The sequence below is a fragment of the Arachis ipaensis genome, chromosome B9 (genome assembly GCF_059453495.1).
Source record: "Arachis ipaensis isolate K30076 ecotype BB chromosome B9, ASM5945349v1, whole genome shotgun sequence".
NCBI classification, from domain to species: Eukaryota; Viridiplantae; Streptophyta; class Magnoliopsida; order Fabales; family Fabaceae; genus Arachis; species Arachis ipaensis.
Window position 1 is genome coordinate 2,348,971 of NC_142444.1, and position 16,470 is coordinate 2,365,440.

Below are 16,470 nucleotides of genomic sequence, written 5' to 3' on the forward strand. Positions count from 1 at the left end.
AGAAAGAAAAGTCCAACTTTTCTTAGCAATACCAACAATCTCAAATTGCAAACCATCAAAATTCTTTATGAACCCAACAAATATACACATAGTTACAAGTTCAACAACCCACAACTCAGCCACATAAACTACCCTATTAATCTAAATAAAAGTAAAACTAAAAACCCAAAAGAGAAGAAACTAACAAAGGGGATATAGTAATATCAATTCACATCTTTCTTCCGTTTTTTTGGGGAAATTCTTGCATGTTTTTCGAAATATTTCAAAATAATTTACAATTTTTAACCAAAGTTCTTATTTTAAATAATTGAAAATTTTCTCTTCTATAATCTGTTCCAAAAAAACATGCAAGAATTTTCTAAACTACTCACCCTTAGCCAGTGCCGGAATATCCCATCTCCGGTGCCGGAAAAGGGGGAAAAAGTACAACACCACCAACAACAAGACGATCATATTGAATTGAAACGAAGAAACAAGTTTATCTAATTATTATCTCTACCTTGACCGTTGACCCTTCTTGTTATTAAGTGGCTTTGACCGTTGACCCTTCTTATTATTATTGTTCTTCGCTGAACCGCCACTTTTTCCAAAACCGCCACAGAATCCGCAGCCAGATAACTTGGGAGACGGAGGGTCTACCGCCGCCGGCTCTTGTTTTCTGGTGCGAAATCCAGCAGAGTTGGTTTTGATGGATAAGGCATGGTCTTTTTGATTATGATCTTGATCTTGTTCTTGTTTGTTGATTTTGTTCAATTCACCAGATACGAGCTTATCATCCCAAACAAGACCAGAAGAGCCTTGTCTTCTGAAAGATACTGCGGATCTTTGAAGGCCACCCATGTCCATGATCTCTCTCTCTCTCTCTCTCTCTCTCGATGTTTCTGGTGTGTTGTTGTAGGATTTGAGGAATGAATAATGAAGGTTATGATTTGTATGACTTTGATATATATATATAGGGAAGGAATTTAATGAAGAGAAAAAGATAAGAGTTGGTGAAGTAAATTAGGAGAAAGTGGTTATTACTTATTAGTTATTAGTACTAGTAATATTTTATAAGTTTAATTTTAAAAATTTAATTTTGATTGATGTATCGGGACGCGTGTTTTTATTTATATAATATTATTTAAATAAAAATATTTTTTTTAATTTTTTTAAAAAATAATTTATATAATTAAGATCAAAGTTAAAATTTACTAAAATATCCATAGACTGATATACTTAATTTTTTTTAAATATCTTTTATGTTAATCACATAACTAATTATTTAAATGATTAAATGTTGGTATAAATTTTTTTTTTTGTAGTCAATGAATTAAAATTAAATTTTTAATTTAATATAATAGAATTTTATATAATTATTTAATCAAATTTATTTGTTTGAATTTTTTTGAGTAATATATTTAAAAATTATTTATTTTTATCAATATAATTATATCCAGTTGGTTATTTGTATAAAAAAAACTATTTTATATATATTGACAAAAATTAACTACTAAATTAATTATTTATATAAAAATATATTAAAATATAAAATATATATTAAAAATAAATTAAATATATATTTATATATAAAGATATGAATTTAATGGTTGATCTTTTATTTGTACCTAATCTTTTTATTCATATTTTATATAACTTCAACCCAAACTTAGTCAATTCTATCTCTTTGGATTTTCTTTTAATTATTATTTTTGTTTTTTTAGTTAATTAATTAATTAAGACTAATAATGATAGGAGCATGTTAAATTTTATCTTTATGTATTTTTAAGTTAATGTATTATTTAAATTTTGTTATGGTTATTGTGGAATACATTTAAGATTGTAGCAAACTTTTAAATCAAATTAATTAAATACGGTCAGAGAGTATTAATTCTTAGACAAAAACCTAAAACAGTTCTGACAATTAATTCAAAAGATAACGAGATCTTTGACAAAAAAAAATTTAATTCGACCCTGATAATTAACTCGAAAGGACGAAATTTTTGTGCAAAAAAAATTCAATGTTATTTTTTTTAGTACAGGACTAATCAGTCAAAAAAAAAAAAAATTAGAAGTCGGATTGAGTGTTTTTTTCTTGGAGTTTCGTTATGCTTTCGAAATAATTGTCAGATATTTTATTAAAATTATAAAGAAGTATTAATTTGTTTGCTCTCGTTCTCTTGTATAATCTTTTTTTCCCTTCTGTTTTTGTTATTTTTGCGTATAATTAGTTTATCAAATTTTGATAAATATTAATTATGTGACTAACTAAATATTTTTAAAATTAAATATTAAAAATGAAGGGGAGTTTTCAAATACTCATTTTAATAATATTTTAATAATATATAAAACACACACAAACAAACTTAATTTTCAATTATATATATTAAGATAATAAAATATTTAAATTTTTGACGTTATTTAACTAGATAAGTGAATTAACTCAAACCATATAAGTTAATTGTTGGTCACTAAGTAGTAACTAGTTTCAGATATGTATTTTTATTTTATTTTATTTTTTTATGGTCATAGTATTTTAAAATGTTTAAATATAATTTTAACATGTGTAACCGAAAAAGAAAAAATTCAACGACAGTCAATAATTATATATGGATTTGTTTTTGTGAAAGTTGGTCTGGCAATATGTACTCTATTCGTAGGTATCCAATTCGATCCCACCTGTTCGGGTAGGGTTGCCAACTTGATTCGCAGTGGGTAGGGTAGGGTTCTCGTGCGGGTCGGATAGGGTGCGGGTTGAGCTTCAACCCTACCCGATCAATCCGCACTCTATATATGTTTATATTATATACTTATATAAAAATATGTTTTAAGTGGATATTGAATCAAAGACCTCTCACTAAATGTAAAAGATCCTTAGCCACCAAAAGAAAATCATTAATTGATAATTTAATATTTTTTTACATAAAAATCAGTTCTATTTTAAATTATCATAAAGTTATATAATAATGTTGTATATTTTTTGTAACTCGCGGGTAGGGTCGGGTACCCGCGGGTTAAGAGTTGGTAGGATTAGGGTTGGGATATTCTCAACTTGCGAGTAGGGTAGAGTTGAGTTTATATAAAAATCTCAACCCGCGGGTAGAGTTAGGGTTGGATCCAAACCCTACCCTACTCTACCCATTGCCACTCCTAAGTTGGTCGTGTATAACTCATTTGCCAGTAAATAATAATAAAAAAAATAAGAGGTGGATACGTCGTTAGTAAATAAATAATATACTTTATAAATTGCAATGTCTTAAATAAATGTTTTACTTCTTTTTTATATCTGGAATAAAGTGGAATGAAGTATCAGCAGTTATATCTTTAAATAAATAATTCATTTTAATAGAAAATAATGACATATCGAATGTTATAATATTTCTTTTGATGCCCGTTATTAATAACTAGTTTATATCGTATATAGCCGAATTATAACATTTAAACGAATAATAATTCTCTTTTAATTTTTTTACACTTTATTAATATTCAGTGCTCGTAAATAGCCTACTAAAATTATTATTTTTATTAGCCATTAAAAAATGCTCATTTTTCGTATAGTGTATGTCCTAATATATAACAGCAGAGAAAGAAGCTCCTATTATTATATGGTCTATCGAGTTGAGTAAAACCAAAAATATTATTATTATTAATTTTGTTTTTAATCCAAAAAGGAGCAATATAGAGTGTGATTGAAGTTTTAATCAACCCATAATTAATAATATACCTGGACCACCATGCTGACCTAGTTTTGTTCATAATTTACACACTCCCAACCGTTCTCAATCATGTCTTTGAGCATTTGAAATTTTCTTTTCAACATATTTATATATATTTTTTATGAAAATATATTTATATAAATTGATGTGAGAGAATGCAATGTGTAACATTAGTGTGTAGCCCATTATTCAACATTAATTAGATTGCGTAGCTATGACACACAAGCAAACCCTTTTAGAAATAGAACATCACATGCATAAAAATAATAGAGTAAAGTATCGTTTTTGGGTAAGTTTTATTTGTATTTTTAACGTTTAAATTATCTTATTTGTATCTTTAACATTTATAAAAGTGACTCAATATTATCCTACTATCAATTATACTAACAAATCAGATTATATTTTTCAATTATTCTCACTTGAATGTATTCATTCTCAATTAAGTCTCACTTGAATGTGTTCGATTTTAATATTATACCATCTATTTGTGTTTAAATTCAATTATGTCCCTAGAAAAGTGAATTATGTAAATGTTGTAGGAATTAGTTTCAACATTTGATGAGCTATTTTTTGGAGTAGATCATCAATTCTATCCCAGACATTTGTATTCTAACTTCAAAAAGAGATTTTTAAAACTCAAACTAAAGCGCTCATGATGTGTAATTGACAGCAGGATAACATTGAATCACTTTTATAAAAGTTAGAAATAAAAATAGGACGATTTAAACGTTAGGGACACAAATAGGATTCACCCCAAATGTAGGGACAAAAACAATACTTTACTCAAAATAATAATAACAATGAGAGTGATTTATTTAAGCTTGTTAGCATAAGCCGGCACGTAAATAGAATTTTTATTTTTAATCCAACTAATTATCAATTATATGTCATATAATTAAATAATGGGTGGACATTTGGAAGATAAGTTCAGAATTCTCCAAACAGTGATAGATTGATTATCGAAGATGATGGCCAAATTTGAGCCCCAAAACATGGGGTATCTGCACTAATTATAGGTATGTTATGTAGAATATTTCATATTTTAATTTATATTTTATCCTAAAAAATTGATAGATAAAAACATAAAAATGATTATATTTAATAATTTTTTATGTTAAAATTTTTTTGGATTTATGTGAATTTTAAATATTTTTTATTTGTCTTATATTAAAATTATTTTTTATGACAAACAAAAATTAAACTCTAAACTTTTTTGTTATAAATGTTTTAATATATTATATATTATAAAATTATTTATTTTAAAAATTTAAAACTAATAAATAAAAACACAAAAGTAGTTATATGTAACAGTATTAATTCTAATAAGAAGTATGTAATTGATAATAAATTATTAGTATAGCTTCTATATTGATGTGTATGTAATATTATTGTTTTAGTTTTAGAAGGTTGACGATACAAATTAAAGGGTCAAAATAGGATCCGAAATTTTACAAAAATCATTGGATGAAGAATCACTTAATTAAATATTATACTTATTAACCAGTCAAATATAACAGTATTATAAAAAATTATTTAGGGTTATATATATATATATATATATATATATATATATATATATATATTAGTGTGATGTAAGCATTAATAATTAAGAGAATGATGTTTAAACTTTAAAGCATATTTTATTTTGATGTAGTTTTATGATTCCAACCAGCTTAATAATTGGTCAGACTGAAAAATTCCTAACTTAATATTAGAATCAATCCACTTATAATTTTCATTTTAGATTTTAGACCAGGTTTGGTCAAATTTGGTGCCAAAATAAAAGGGTCAATCTCAACCATTTAATTTTGACAAGTCATATACATATATATATCGATAAGTTCTAAGAAAGATTAAAAACACTTATCTATGGCAATCAACAAATAATATCTACTTATCTGGGAAAAAAATGAACGCCTTTGGAAATAATAATTAAATGCTGCACAAGAGAATGTGATGGTACACTTAAAAGAAAACATGCCTTTGGAAATAATAATTAAATGGGATATTGCCTATGATATTATTCTTTTAAAAATATATAAATTTTTATAAAGCATGTGGAATTGTCTTATTGGTGTGAAGAATATTTATTTAACCACCTTCTTGTCAAAAAATTCTTCTTTCCTGCTTGGTGTAATGATAAGTTATCATCTTATTGACCAGATTGGTCGTAGGAAAAAATATTGGTAGATAATTATTAAATTATGCATATTTAATCACAATTTTAATTATTATAAAAATAGAATAAAATAGAATATTATGAATAAAATATAAAATATAAAAATATTAATATTTTTATATTTAATTTAGTAATAAAATAAATATAAAATGTAATTTATGAAAAATGGTTTTGTTATAGTTGAGTAATTTACTTTTTAAAAATTAAGTTAAATAGATGGTTATAGTTAATTATGAAATACACTTAAATAAGTCATATTTAATAAGAATTTTTTATTATAAATTAAAAAAAATATTTTTTAATAAAAATATGATTTATTCTTATGTACTCTTGTGTACTCCTATGTACTCTGGAAACGATGATAATAATTGTAATTGTTTATTGTGAAGTTTAAAAAATTGAGATAGTTATTTTTTTAGAATTAAAAAAAAAGTTTGCCATGATGAAGTAAAAAAATTTGTCGGGAGTGCGATAAACTTACTTTGAACAAAAAAAATTGTATTTGAAAAATTAAAATTAAAAAAATAAGATTTTAAAAAATAATAATTTTTTTATATTTAGATTCTTGTTGGGCTATAACCATTGCTGGTGTTATAGAGGCACGTTTTAATCTAAAAGATAAATACAATAAAGAAGAAGAAATCGCGATTTCTCCACAAGATCTCATTGACAACTTTTTTGATGATTTCTCCACAAGATCTCATGGACAAAGAATATAAGAAAATAAAGGAAGTTCCATATCCCGAACTAGTCTGTAAATTTTATATTTCTAAACTTAATGAAATGTGGCTTTTGGAGCGAATACTCATGATGCTTCGTTTTGGACGTGAGAAAATGGCTGTGTAACTAAAAAAAAAATGTCAATTTGTAGCAAAAAAAAAAAAAATAATTAAATATAATTAAGAGAAATGTATAAATTTAATTAGATATTATTATTAGTAGATGGTTATTATTAATTATGAAATATACTTAATAAGTTATATTTAATAAGAATTTTTTATTATAAATTAAAAAAATATTTTTAATAAAAATATTATTTATATTTTTATGTACTCTTGTGTACTCCTATGTACTCTCGAAATAATGATAATATTTGTTATTGTTTATTGTGAAGTTTAGGAAATTGAGTTAGTTATTTTTTTTTAGAATTTGAAAGGAAATTTCGGGATTAAACGAATTCTATAAAAATATCAATAAAAAAAATATATACCTCTATTTCAATTCAAATAAAATATAATAAAAAACTAAAATTTATGTTTTAGTTCAAATTCAATAAAAATTATATTTTTTATAAATTTATCAATTTAAAATAAATCCATAATGATTTCTTAAGTTTAATTATAAATTATCATTTAATTTATCATCATAAAATTTTTTTATTTTGAATAGATACACCTAATATATTGTACATATCACATATGAATTTAAAGTTAGAATTTTTAGAATTTGAATTAACATATAATAATATCTAAACATTTGTTGTACTATATTTATTTTACAAATTAAATAGTAATTTAACTAATGTTATGCTTTAATTATTTTCAAAATCATAATTGCATAAATTTAATTAGTATTCTTACTTTATTTTATTATAATTATTTGTTATCGTAAATTTTTAAGTTTAAATTCTTATGCCACCTTAAAAAATTATATATTAAATAAATTATTTTAAAATTAAAATGAGTAGTTTAAAGTTATAGATTTATAAAAATACAATTTTACAAATAAATTTGATTTAGAATAAAAAAATTTAAATTTCAATTTGTATTAGTTTTACTTTTTATTTTATTTAAATACAAATAAAAATATTTTTTATTAAAATTTATGATTAAAATATCTTTCACTATGATTTTGCTTATATAACATGCAAAATTAAGAATATTTTTTTTTGTTTCATAATTTTGTAAGTTATATTTTTAAAATACTCATTTCTTTCTTAATTCTTTAGTTTGTACAATAAATTCTAAAAAAAATAAAAAATACTTATCTGTGGCGATCAACAAATAATATCTACTTATCTGAAAAAAAAAATGAACGCCTTTGGAAATAATAATTAAATGCTGCACAAGAGATTCAGAGAATGTGATCATATACTTAAAAGAAAACATGCCTTTGGAAATAATAATTAAATGGGATGTTGCCTATGATATTTTTCTTTTAAAAATATATAAATTTTTATAAAGCATGTGGAATTGTCTTATTGGTGTGAAGAATATTTATTTAACCACCTTCTTGTCAAAAAATTCTTCTTTCCTTCTTGGTGTAATTATAAGTTATCATCTTATTGACCAGATTGGTCATAGAAAAAAATACTGTTAGATAATTACTAAATTATGCTTATTTAATCATAATTTTAATTATTATAAAAATAAAATAAGATAAAATATTGTGATAAAATATAAAAAATAAAAATATAAAAATTAATATTTTTATATTTAATTTAATAATAAAATAAATTATAAAAATTTAATTTATTTTTTTATGTACAAAAAAATTTATAATAAAAATAATAAAAAAATAAAAAATAAAATGTCATCATTTATTTATAAATTATGTATTTTATTAGTATTTTTAGACACAACTTTATTTAAAATTCTCTAATCTTTTTGTGACAATTTGGGCATTAGTTTTGCCCAGATAATTAAACTAACTAATTATTTTTCGTTAGTTTATAAATGAGTGGATATAAAAATCTCTCAATAAATTCAATCTAATTTCTCATCTTATATGTTTTAATTAAAGGTAATCACGATGAAACAAGAATATAATTTTTGCCATACAAATGAACATATCTCTAAAATTCCACTAGGAATGAAGAACATAAAAAAAAAAAGGACAGTTTAGATTAATTTTTTTTTAAAGTAAAGAGCTGAATACAATATGATAGAACATCAAAAATAATTCAACAAAAATTAAAAGCATAAATAAATATATTAAAAAAATTAAATTTTTAGTCATCTCTGATATTATTATTAATAACCATAAGAGTCAACACTATTCTACTCCGACTTATTAATAATTTTCACTATACTCAAGTCTTAATTTTTGAAGGTCCTTTTATTTTTTTAACCAAATATTTTATATAACAAAAAAAAAAACTAATCAACCAATTCTTCTCCTCTTCTTTTCTTTGAGGCATTTCAGTCTAATTTTCATAATATTGTTTTAAAATATTTGGAACAATTTATAATCTATTAGAAGTAATAAGTATCCAAACACACTATATCTATCGAATAAATTCACAACTAATGAATAAATAAAAAATACTCTCACTACAAACCCGGCAGATGGCGGCGGTTGGAATCATGGATGGCGGCGGTTTTTTGACCGCCGCTAGACATTTTGCAACGGTTGTCTGACCGCTGCTAGTAAGGGCGCTGGTAAACCTTTAGCGGCGGTTTTTAACAACCGCCGGAATAACCGCTGCAAATCTGTTTTTAGCGTCGACAACATTTCGCAGCGGTTAGGAACCGCCGCTATCTTCCAGAACTAATTTTACGCAAATGTCGCGGCGGTTAGATAACCGCCGCTATTTAATTTTGTTAAAATTTCAGGCTATTGCGTCGTCCTATAGTAACCGCCGCTAAAACTTCAATTTTGTTTTGATTTAAATTGATTATTTGAATTGTGTTTTCATATCACCATCAATATTTAACAAATCTTTTAAATATATAATGTTACGTATAAAATTAACGGATTATGTTTGCAACTACAGTAAAAAAAAATAATTGATTTAAAACACAATGAAGTGGAATTCTATTCTGCTCAAAAAAATAATTGACTTATATCACAAACGAAAATAGTTAATAACAAATACTTCTCAAAGTATACTATTCACAAAGGAAAAGAAATTGCAATTAAGATCCCTATTCTGCTCCACCCCCCAATGACTTAAGCTGTGCATCAATTTCAAGTGGCAAAGTATGTCCTTGCTGTTGTAAGATGTATTTCACCAGGTTCTCCATGATCTGTATCTTTGCCTTGTCTTCTGCTTTTTCTGCCTTCAATTCTGTAATCTCCGCCTTTTGTTCTGCTGCCACTTCCTTCAATTCTGTAAGCTCTCTCTGATACTCCTCAATTTGCACTCTAGGGGTCGATTGTGGAGTATTATGAATAATTTCGCTTGGACATGGTCCAAAACCTAACCCCCGAACTCGTCCTGAATGCTCCTTTCCAAGGACTTGCGCAAGTGAATCAGTAGCAGAAATCTCCTTCGAGGTTTCACCTTGGCTCTCGATACTCTCAATCGCTTCCTACACACATACCAGAGTTAAGTTTAAGTGTTTTTGAAGTTAGCAACATGAATAGAGTAACACATGTAAATCATTCTTAACCACTACTTACTCCAACAACACGCGCATCATCATTCATATATGAGCCATCCCTTTTTTTATGAGTCATAATAAACATCTCTCCTCTGCTGATGCGTCTTTGCTGTTTTTTCTCCTACAACCACATAAAAAATTTGCCCAATCATACATCTTACAAAAGAATATAACAAAGCAAAAATATATGTATCAAACATAATACACACATAATTACCTCTTCATCCCTTAGTCTTGCTGTTGTCTTAGAGCCCCCAGTGTGTGTATATAGTTGCTTCGACCGATTCTGAGAATTTTGTTTGCACATTTTCTATACATAAATACACAAATACATTTTATCATGCAATGAATTGTATAAAGTAATGATGCCTTCATAGTGTCACAGATTTTATTTTTTAATCTTTGAAACTAATTCGAGAGATTTTTGGCTCTTTAATTATACCACTTTCTATAAATATTTTATTCAGGTATAAAAAATGTTAAAAACTGCAACATTAAATGGAGTACCAATTTAATATTACTTACCTTTGTAGATTCCTTCAAACGATAGTTAATGAACCATCTCTATTGTTGTGCATCTATTCCTGATGGGTTACGCTTGGCATTTACTTCGAAACTCTCTTTCTCGTCGTAAACCTTGTGAAACAAGTGGTTTCTTGCTTCCTTCCAGATTTTTCCCAACCTTTTAATCATTACCCGCTTTATTTTTCCCTTGTCATCCTCCTCATACAGGAAGGTGCGCTAAAAGTTTGAGACACAATGTGATGCACGTCCACAAATGCAAAAGTAAGAATTTGATCTGATTTTAATTAACATAATAAATTCTAAATTTTAATATCATACCTTAATTGTCTCATATGCATGTTCCTTTAAAGCTTTGTCCATTGTCTTCCAACTGTCTTCATTGATGGGAAAATGTTGAAAGTCATCACCCAGATTCCCTAGAAACCCACTCAATAATCCAGCTGCCTGACCGATCGGTTGCAACTCTTCATTAAACTCCAAAAGTATTTTTCTGCTAGGTGGAAGAACTATGGCCTCTCTGACGCTCAAACTCATCGTTCTTGTGATGCCATCATCTAAGAAACAAAATAGAAGGATTAATTGCATTAGTGTTACCTTAAAATAAAAAAAAAAAAACAAAGTCCATCCAATTATGATTAAACAATGCAGACCAATGACAGATATTTTACCGCTTACAACAACATTCCAATAATCTGTATTCTTGCGACCGTTGGACTTGTTCCGGGGTACAGCTTCTTCTTCAGCATATAAGTCATCAACGTAATCATCCCATGAGTCAACCTCATCAGCCTCGGGATCATAATCTTCATCCTCCGAAGAACTTTCGGCAGTCTCAGCAACATGTTCAGTGGCAGCGTTGGAGATACAGTTGTACCGCGGTTTCTTAGGCATATTTTCAAACCTTCAAGCAAACTACTAACCCTTATTAGAGAGTAAAAACATACCAAAAGCCAATGATACAAATGTAATTAATTTAAAAATTCAGTGTAACTACACAAATTACATGCCTTAAATAAAAATCACATCTATTATTGAAATTTTGCATATTAAAATGTCACCATAGATTTTACAACACGACAACCGTAGAAGGGAGCACACAAGATGAGCTTCCTAACAAGATTTTAAATCGGATGAGAAGTGCTTGAGAAAAAAATATAATCAAAGATTGCAAACAAAGGTAGTTAAGGAAGGATTGTGATTTGGAGCACACCATTTATGATATGTTATTCACAGTTTTCTGAATATGTGTGTGTTCAAACATAAGTAAATTTCTTAGTAAATGGGTCTCACCGTATTTAAACAAGCATCCAGCAATACAGCAAACTCTCTATCTATCTTCTCTTCCTCGCTTTCTGCAAAGTATATATTCATGTGAATTTTGATGTCACAGGAAAAGAAGAAGTTCGGTAATTGATTTTTCATTCAAACCAGGTGATTCCTATGGTGCCTAAAAGGTGATGTCTAGTTTGCAAAAAAACTTTTAAAAATATTTAATTATAAAAAAAAAATAAGTCATTTTTAAATAGCTAAAATTTAATCTGAAAAATAAATTTGGTAAAATTTAGCCCCCGTAGAATTCACCTTGAATCTAATTTTCTGTCAGAGGAACACTAATTCAATAAAAAAAAACCACATACAAATTTTTGCAAAGTCTTCTTAACGAGAAAGAGAGTATATAAACTTAGAAAGAGCAATTCCACACAGTCAGCAAAGTACTATCAGAATTACTAAGAATAAAGTAGTCTAATCCACTATTCTATCTATCCATTCAAGAGATAAGCAACGTGCAAGGTAATTCTAACAACCATATCCTCATAATATTTTGTACCACTTATGGGATGTTACAATGGAAGTGTACAGATTATAGAAACTAAACTAAAAGCAGAGCACTTTTCTATCAGCACATTTGGTGTCTTTGACATTATCACAAACAGTTGGTGGAATAAGACTTAACATGCATCAAAATCCAAATTTGTTTACATAATAGAAGACACCACAACTTTTTTACACAAACAGTTGGAAGATTAAGGCTTAATATGCATCAAAATCAAAAACCAAACTTTCCCTCATTCCAAGCAGCTAACTTCGAGACAATGAGAATTGTTAAGAGTCATGAGAGATCACCATTGCTGGCAAAAGGAAGGCCGAAAGAAAGTTCGATGGGGAGCCCTGTTCTCTAACCATCCAATTGGTCATAGTCTGCCAATAGGGCTAAATAAAAAGCACCTAAGGATTTTCTGCTTCATTAAGATACTTAGTTTTTTTTACATTAGGACTCTCTTTAGGCAGTCCCGTGAAATAAGTTCTCCCTCAAGGGGAGTTATTCTTCTTTCATAAGAAAGCCCCTTTATTAGCCCAGTAAAATTGAGTACCTTCAACCTCCTTGGGTCAATTGAAACAAATATTAAATAATTTATTAAAAATAAAGTAAATATATTTAATATTATTCAAACTGTAAATTTTGTTCTTTCTTTTCATTTTTTCTGGTTTATTCATGTGCAGCAAGACATCTAAAGACATGTTATGGCATAAGGAGGGTCACAACAACGACGGATTGTTAAGGCATCCGAAGGACGCTGAAGCATGGAAAAAGTTTGATGCAAAGCATACTGCTTTTTCATCGGATCCGCGTAGTGTTCGCCTGGCCTTGGCTAGCGATGGATTTAATCCTTTTGGAAACATGAGCACAAAGTATTCCGTTTGGCCGGTGATTCTTATCCCGTACAACTTTCCTCCATGGCTTTGTATGAGTCAGACCTCTTTCATTCTATCCATGATTATTCCTGGTCCTAAAATGCCAGGTAATGATATAGATATTTACCTGCAGCCCTTGATTGATGAGTTGAAGCAAGTATGGGAAGGCATTGAAACATACGATGCTCATACCCAATGCACCTTCAAGCTGTATGCGGCATTGACTTGGACTATTAGCGATTTTCCAGGATTGGGAAACTTATCTGGGTGGAATACGTACAGCGGCTTAGCATGTCCTACCTGTAATTTGGATGCTAGGGCACAGCGACTCACATTTAGTCAAAAATGGTGTTTCATGGGTCATCGTCGATTTCTGAATCAAGCTCATAAATTTAGACAAGACCAGGTAAGATTTGATGGCCAAGTAGAGAACAGGGATCCTCCGAAGATGTTGTCTGGAACAGATATCTTGATGCAACAATCATATATTCACGTGTCATACGGAAAGGTTCCAAACGTGATAGGACATAAAAGACGTAGTGGTGAAGATGCCAACCAGTTTGACTCAAATTGGAAGAAGAAGAGTGTTTTCTTTGAACTCCCATACTGGGAAGATAATATGCTACGTCACAACCTCGATGTGATGCACATAGAGAAAAATGTCTGCGATAACGTAGTGTTCACGGTATTAAATGATAGTGCCAAGTCAAAGGATAATCTGAAAGCTCGAAAGGATTTACAATGCATGGGTATAAGGCCAGAGTTGTGGCCGCGCGATGGTGGGAAATATCCTTCTGCAATATTTACAATGTCAAAATCACAGAAGGATACATTCCTGAAGACTCTCCAGAAAGTTGTCTTTCCAGATGGTTATGCTAGCAACGTTACGCGTTGTGTTGACTTGCGACAGCGTAAGTTGGCTGGGTTGAAAAGTCATGATTGTCACATTCTGATGGAGCATTTACTTCCAATTCTGGTTAAGAATGCACTGCCTGCCCCTGTGGACAGCGTAATTGCCGATCTTTCATCATTTTTTCGAGCACTCTGCGGGAAAGCCATAAACCCTTTACAGCTTGATGAACTCCAAAATCATGTTGTTCATACCCTGTGTTGTATGGAAATGATTTTTCCCCCTTCGTTCTTCACGGTCATGGTACACCTGATCGTTCATCTTGTTGAAGAAGTAAAACTTGGTGGCCCAGTGCATTATCGGTGGATGTATCCGATAGAGAGGTTAGTGTGTATATAACCATATCTATAACATGCATTTGTGCACAAATTATGATCCTGAGCATACGAATTGGTTTTATTTGAAAGGTATCTGGGCCGTTTGAAGCAGTATGTGCGCAACAGGGCTCAAGCAGAAGGCTCTATTGCGGAGGGGTACTTATCGGAGGAAATCCTAACTTTCTGTTCTAGATATCTGGATAACATTGAGACTAGAATGAATCGACCGGTGCGAGTTGACGATCAACCTAGCGGAGTACTCCCTAATGCGTATGAAACCATGTTTCCAAAAGTTGGAAAGGCGATAGGGACTGCAACATATTTTAAGCTGAGTCAGATGGAACGACTGCAAGCACATCGTCACGTGCTAGTCAACTGCGAGGTTGTTACTGACTTTATTGAGTAAGTAATCTTACGTTCTGATTCAAACCTCGAATATTTATCATATAACCTGTGCACTATTTGCGAATAATGTTCTGCAATTCTATGTAGTTCATTTAGAGCTAAAACAAAGAGAAAGCTACGAGATCAAACAAGGTCGCAGTCGAAAATAGACAGCATTGTCCACAAGGAATTTGTTCGGTGGTTCAAGCAACAGGTGAGCAAATATAAAATGCATTATGCCAAATGCCTCGATAGCTACAAACATTAACTATAATAAAACGATAAATCATGAATTTAAGAATGATTGTTATATGATAGCAGGTTCCGATGGAGAGCACACAGTATCCAGACGAGATTAAATGGCTTGCATGTGGACCGATACTTCAAGCAACACGTTACGGGGCATACAATATCAACGGTTATAAGTTTAGAACTATGGAAAAGGAAGAAGGAATGAAAACCCAAAATAGTGGAGTATATGTCTCGTCTAATACACGAAGTTATGCAAGCATGCGTGACAACAAAGTGGCTGTCGGTAGTGTTCCATACTATGGCAAAATAGTAGACATAATTGAGTTGAATTACAGTTGTCGATTCTCAGTCGTGTTGTTTAAGTGTGTTTGGGCGGACACGACTACTAGTAGGGGTTTAAAACAAGATCACTTGGGTCTGACTAGTGTTAACTTCTCTCGTTCGATACACACCGGTGATCAAGAAGACCATGAGCCGTACATATTGGCATCAGAGGCCCATCTTGTCTACTATGTGGATGATGAAGTAGATAAAGCATGGAGTATAGTGGTTCATGTCAAGCCACGAGACTTGTATGACATGGGGGAAGAGAATGAAGTAGCTGAAGTTGGTTTTTCTCCACAACCAGGGTTGAACTTTTCAGAGGCAGGTGACATTGGAGACTTGCAGTTGACCAGGGATGATGATGTAGAAGACCCCGCAGACAATGCAGATGAGAATATCGACGATTGTTAACAACAGTCTTTTTATGATCAATGTGTGGCTTAATGTTCATGGCGTATGTAGATTGGTAGTTATAGCACGAGTGGTATTTTCGAAATTCAACTAAATCTAAGAATAGTGGGTTTGAATAAATAAAAGTAGCTTTCCAATTTTTTTATGATTTTGTTGGAAATTTTTAGCTTACAATGAAGAGATATGTTCGTTTTTATCATAATTTGCAAACTATTAGATATAATAAATGCTAAAGTTGTTGTCACTACTGAATATTATTGCACATAACATGATAGCATAACAGGGCAAAGGAAAATGAAGGACTTTTCATCATGCTGTGCAAGCACAACATTCGCTAAAGAGATGGCTATGGCCTCGCCATTCTCTTCATTAGAACATGCAATTTCTGTTGCTAGAGAGATATGGTTTCGCAAACTGAATGTCTGGTGTTGGTTGGAGGCTATTTCAGGACGCT

The 16,470-nt window shown here is 29.5% G+C and overlaps 3 protein-coding genes across 3 annotated transcripts; 1 reads left to right on the forward strand and 2 right to left on the reverse strand.

Moving 5' to 3' along the window:
- Positions 1-17: 17 nt before the first annotated feature.
- Positions 18-992, reverse strand: LOC148543524 (uncharacterized protein At1g15400-like). The gene has a single exon (XM_088497867.1). It carries the CDS (start codon positions 844-846, stop codon positions 496-498), a length of 351 nt encoding a protein of 116 aa, XP_088353993.1. The 5' UTR covers positions 847-992; the 3' UTR covers positions 18-495.
- An 8,748-nt stretch (positions 993-9,740) lies between these two features.
- LOC107614665 (uncharacterized) lies at positions 9,741-11,615 on the reverse strand. The gene is made up of 6 exons (XM_016316807.2): positions 11,393-11,615; positions 11,043-11,278; positions 10,809-10,940; positions 10,417-10,509; positions 10,219-10,320; positions 9,741-10,127 (listed from the first exon to the last, which is right to left on the reverse strand). The coding sequence occupies exons 1-6, from the start codon at positions 11,613-11,615 to the stop codon at positions 9,741-9,743; spliced, it is 1,173 nt and encodes a 390-aa protein (XP_016172293.2).
- A 1,627-nt stretch (positions 11,616-13,242) lies between these two features.
- On the forward strand, positions 13,243-16,016 carry LOC107614664 (uncharacterized). The gene is made up of 4 exons (XM_016316806.1): positions 13,243-14,651; positions 14,736-15,047; positions 15,138-15,243; positions 15,351-16,016. Exons 1-4 carry the CDS (start codon positions 13,243-13,245, stop codon positions 16,014-16,016), a joined length of 2,493 nt encoding a protein of 830 aa, XP_016172292.1.
- Positions 16,017-16,470: the final 454 nt, after the last annotated feature.

Excerpts from the sequence above, each read along its gene's own strand:
- LOC148543524 (XM_088497867.1), bottom strand. The coding sequence starts at position 846 with ATGGACATGGGTGGCCTTCAAAGATCCGCAGTATCTTTCAGAAGACAA.
- LOC107614665 (XM_016316807.2), bottom strand. The coding sequence starts at position 11,615 with ATGCCTAAGAAACCGCGGTACAACTGTATCTCCAACGCTGCCACTGAA. Across the intron at positions 11,279-11,392 it reads TTGGAATGTTGTTGTAAGCG|ATGATGGCATCACAAGAACG; the intron begins GTAAAATATCTG and ends TTTGTTTCTTAG. Across the intron at positions 10,321-10,416 it reads CAAGACTAAGGGATGAAGAG|GAGAAAAAACAGCAAAGACG; the intron begins GTAATTATGTGT and ends ATGTGGTTGTAG.
- LOC107614664 (XM_016316806.1), top strand. The coding sequence starts at position 13,243 with ATGTTATGGCATAAGGAGGGTCACAACAACGACGGATTGTTAAGGCAT. Across the intron at positions 14,652-14,735 it reads TGGATGTATCCGATAGAGAG|GTATCTGGGCCGTTTGAAGC; the intron begins GTTAGTGTGTAT and ends TTTATTTGAAAG. Across the intron at positions 15,244-15,350 it reads TTCGGTGGTTCAAGCAACAG|GTTCCGATGGAGAGCACACA; the intron begins GTGAGCAAATAT and ends ATATGATAGCAG.